General features: G+C 39.3%; 1 protein-coding gene across 1 annotated transcript; it reads right to left on the bottom strand.

Moving 5' to 3' along the window:
* Window positions 1-205: 205 nt before the first annotated feature.
* LOC138309571 (uncharacterized) lies at window positions 206-1,150 on the bottom strand. The gene has a single exon (XM_069250829.1). The coding sequence runs from the start codon at window positions 1,148-1,150 to the stop codon at window positions 206-208; it is 945 nt and encodes a 314-aa protein (XP_069106930.1).
* Between the last annotated feature and the right edge of the window lie 3,168 nt (window positions 1,151-4,318).

Raw genomic sequence — 4,318 nt, 5'->3', positions numbered from 1 at the left:
AGTTCGGTCGTCCAGAAATTGGTGCTGGAAAGCAGTCTTGCTTTCAAAATTACCACCGCCATGCTCTGGGCAGTCATCCCTTCACCCAGTTGACAACTCTGTGGACCTACCTTGTTTGAATTAGATTTAGAGAACCAATTCACAAATACGTTTCACAAGCGACCTTTGTTTTTGGAACACAAAGCCATAACATGTCATCGTGTGATCATAATCCTCCTCGATAAGCAGGAAAGGTCTGGCGAGGAACGTCATGATCCCCTCCATAATCTGGATTATTCCATTCATAAGCTGGAGATATCACAAGAGGAACGTCATGACCCCCTCCATAATCTGGATTATCCCATTCATAAGCTGGAGATATCACAAGAGGAACGTCATGATCCCCTCCATAATCTGGATTATCCCATTCATAAGCTGGAGATATCACAAGAGGAACGTCATGACCCCCTTCATAATCTGGATTATCCCATTCATAAGCTGGAGATATCACAAGAGGAACGTCATGATCCCCTCCATAATCTGGATTATCCCATTCATAAGCTGGAGATATCACAAGAGGAACGTCATGATCCCCTCCATAATCTGGATTATCCCATTCATAAGCTGGAGATATCACAAGAGGAACGTCATGATCCCACCCATAATCTCCATAAACTGGAGATATCACAAGAGGAAGGTCATGACCCCCTCCATAATCTGGATTATCCCATTCATAAGCTGGAGATATCACAAGAGGAAGGTCATGACCCCCTCCATAATCTGGATTATCCCATTCATAAGCTGGAGAAATCACAAGAGGAACGTCATGATCCCCTCCATAATCTGGATTATCCCATTCATAAGCTGGAGATATCACAAGAGGAACGTCATGATCCCCTCCATAATCTGGATTATCCCATTCATAAGCTGGAGATATCACAAGAGGAACGTCATGATCCCCTCCATAATATGGATTATCCCATTCATAAGCTGGAGATATCACAAGAGGAACGTCATGATCCCCTCCATAATCTGGATTATCCCATTCATAAGCTGGAGATATCACAAGAGGAACGTCATGATCCCCTCCATAATATGGATTATCCCATTCATAAGCTGGAGATATCACAAGAGGAACGTCATGATCGCACCCATAATCTGGACATATCATGAGAGTTAATACCATTCATAAGATGGAGAGATCATGAGAGGAACGTCATGATCCCCTCCATAAGCTGGAGAAATCACAAGAGGAGGGTCATGATCCCCTCCATAAACTGGAGAAATCACAAGAGGAACGTCATGATCCCCTCCATAATCTGGATATCCCATTCATAAGCTGGAGATATCACAAGAGGAACGTCATGATCCCCTCCATAATCTGGATTATTCCATTCATAAGCTGGAGATATCACAAGAGGAACGTCATGATCCCCTCCATAATCTGGATTATCCCATTCATAAGCTGGAGATATCACAAGAGGAACGTCATGATCCCCTCCATAATCTGGATTATCCCATTCATAAGCTGGAGATATCACAAGAGGAACGTCATGATCCCCTCCATAATCTGGATTATCCCATTCATAAGCTGGAGATATCACAAGAGGAACGTCATGATCCCCTCCATAATCTTGGATTATCCCATTCATAAGCTGGAGATATCACAAGAGGAACGTCATGACCCCCTCCATAATATGGATTATCCCATTCATAAGCTGGAGATATAACAAGAGGAACGTCATGATCCCCTCCATAATCTGGATTATCCCATTCATAAGCTGGAGATATCACAAGAGGAACGTCATGATCCCCTCCATAATATGGATTATCCCATTCATAAGCTGGAGATATCACAAGAGGAACGTCATGATCGCACCCATAATCTGGACATATCATGAGAGTTAATACCATTCATAAGATGGAGAGATCATGAGAGGAACGTCATGATCCCCTCCATAAGCTGGAGAAATCACAAGAGGAAGGTCATGATCCCCTCCATAAACTGGAGAAATCACAAGAGGAACGTCATGATCCCCTCCATAATCTGGATATCCCATTCATAAGCTGGAGATATCACAAGAGGAACGTCATGATCCCCTCCATAATCTGAATTATCCCATTCATAAGCTGGAGATATCACAAGAGGAACGTCATGATCCCCTCCATAATCTGGATTATCCCATTCATAAGCTGGAAAAATCACAAGAGAAACATCATGATCCCCTCCATAATCTGGATTATCCCATTCATAAGCTGGAGATATCACAAGAGGAAGGTCATGACCCCCTCCATAATCTGGATTATCCCATTCATAAGCTGGAGATATCACAAGAGGAAGGTCATGACCCCCTCCATAAACTGGATTATCCCATTCATAAGCTGGAGATATCACAAGAGGAACGTCATGATCCCATTCATAAGCTGGAGATATCACAAGAGGAACGTCATGATCCTATCCATAAACTGGAGATATCATGAGAGGTGATTCCATCCATAAGCTGAGTAGATCTTCGAGGAACATCATTGTAGTTCTCTTTCTTCAAATTAAATTGAATTTTGTGCTACTTCGCGTGTTTTGGTCATTGTATGTATCAATATCATGACCGACGTAGTCATGCAATGATTGGATGACCTCCCCTTTACAGTGTCATGAGTGGATTTATTCATTATAACATTTTATGACATATCAATACTTGATGAATTATCTCCCCTTTATACATCATCACTTGATTATCTCCTCTAACACATGTGTGATTGAATTTTCTCCCCTATATTAATATCTCCTCTATGTATATGTGATGCTTGAATTATCTCCCCTGTATACATGTCGTCACTGGAGTATTTCCTCTATGTATGTGTGTTGCTTGATTTAACTTTCTTTATATAAACATGTCATCACTGAATTATCTCCTTTGTGTATATGTGTTGCTTGAATTATCTCACCTGTATACATGTTGTCACTGGATTATCTCCTCAATGTATATGTGATGCTTGAATTATCTCCCCTATATACATGTCGTCCCTGGATTATATCCTCTATGTATATGTGATGCTTGAATTATCTCCCCTGTATATCTCCCCTATATAAATATCTCCTCTATGTATATGTGTTGCTTGAATTATCTCCCCTGTATACATGTTGTCACTGGATTATCTCCTCTATGTATATGTGATGCTTGATTTATCTTCCTATATACATGTATTCACTGAATTATCTCCTTTGTGTATATGTGATGCTTGAATTATCTCCCCTGTATACATGTCATTATCATGATTGAATTATCTTTCTATATACAAGTCACTACTGAATTATCTAGTCTATGTATATGTGATGCTTGAATTATCTCCCCTATATACATTTCGTCCCTGGATTATCTCCTCTATGTATATGTTATGTCTGAATTATCTCCCCTATATACATGTCGTCCCTGGATTATATCCTCTATGTATATGTTATGTCTGAATTATCTCCCCTTTATACATGCCATCACTGAATTATCTCCTCTATAAATATGTTATGTCTGAATTATCTCCCCTTTATACATGTCGTCCCTGGATTATCTCCTCTATGTATATGTTATGTCTGAATTATCTCCCCTTTATACATGTCGTCCCTGGATTATCTCCTCTATGTATATGTTATGTCTGAATTATCTCCCCTTTATACATGCCATCACTGAATTATCTCCTCTATGTATATGTTATGTCTGAATTATCTCCCCTTTATACATGCCATCACTGAATTATCTCCTCTATGTATATGTTATGTCTGAATTATCTCCCCTTTATACATGTCGTCCCTGGATTATCTCCTCTATGTATATGTTATGTCTGAATTATCTCCCCTTTATACATGTCGTCCCTGGATTATCTCCTCTATGTATATGTTATGTCTGAATTATCTCCCCTTTATACATGCCATCACTGAATTATCTCCTCTATGTATATGTTATGTCTGAATTATCTCCCCTTTATACATGCCATCACTGAATTATCTCCTCTATGTATATGTTATGTCTGAATTATCTCCCCTATACACATGTCGTCCCTGGATTATCTCCTCTATGTATATGTTATGTCTGAATTATCTCCCCTATTTACATGTCGTCCCTGGATTATATCCTCTATGTATATGTTATGTCTGAATTATCTCCCCTATATACATGTCGTCCCTGGATTATATCCTCTATGTATATGTTATGTCTGAATTATCTCCCCTTTATACATGCCATCACTGAATTATCTCCTCTATAAATATGTTATGACTGAATATTCTCCTCTATACAAGTCATCAATTGACTATCTCCTCTATACACATGTGATAATTGAATTATTT

The sequence above is a fragment of the Argopecten irradians genome, chromosome 1 (assembly GCF_041381155.1).
Source record: "Argopecten irradians isolate NY chromosome 1, Ai_NY, whole genome shotgun sequence".
Classification (NCBI taxonomy): Eukaryota; Metazoa; Mollusca; class Bivalvia; order Pectinida; family Pectinidae; genus Argopecten; species Argopecten irradians.
The sequence above is the reverse complement of the archived record's forward strand: the minus strand, read 5'-3'. Positions and strand labels throughout refer to the sequence as shown.

Excerpts from the sequence above, each read along its gene's own strand:
- LOC138309571 (XM_069250829.1), bottom strand. The coding sequence starts at position 1,150 with ATGATATGTCCAGATTATGGGTGCGATCATGACGTTCCTCTTGTGATA.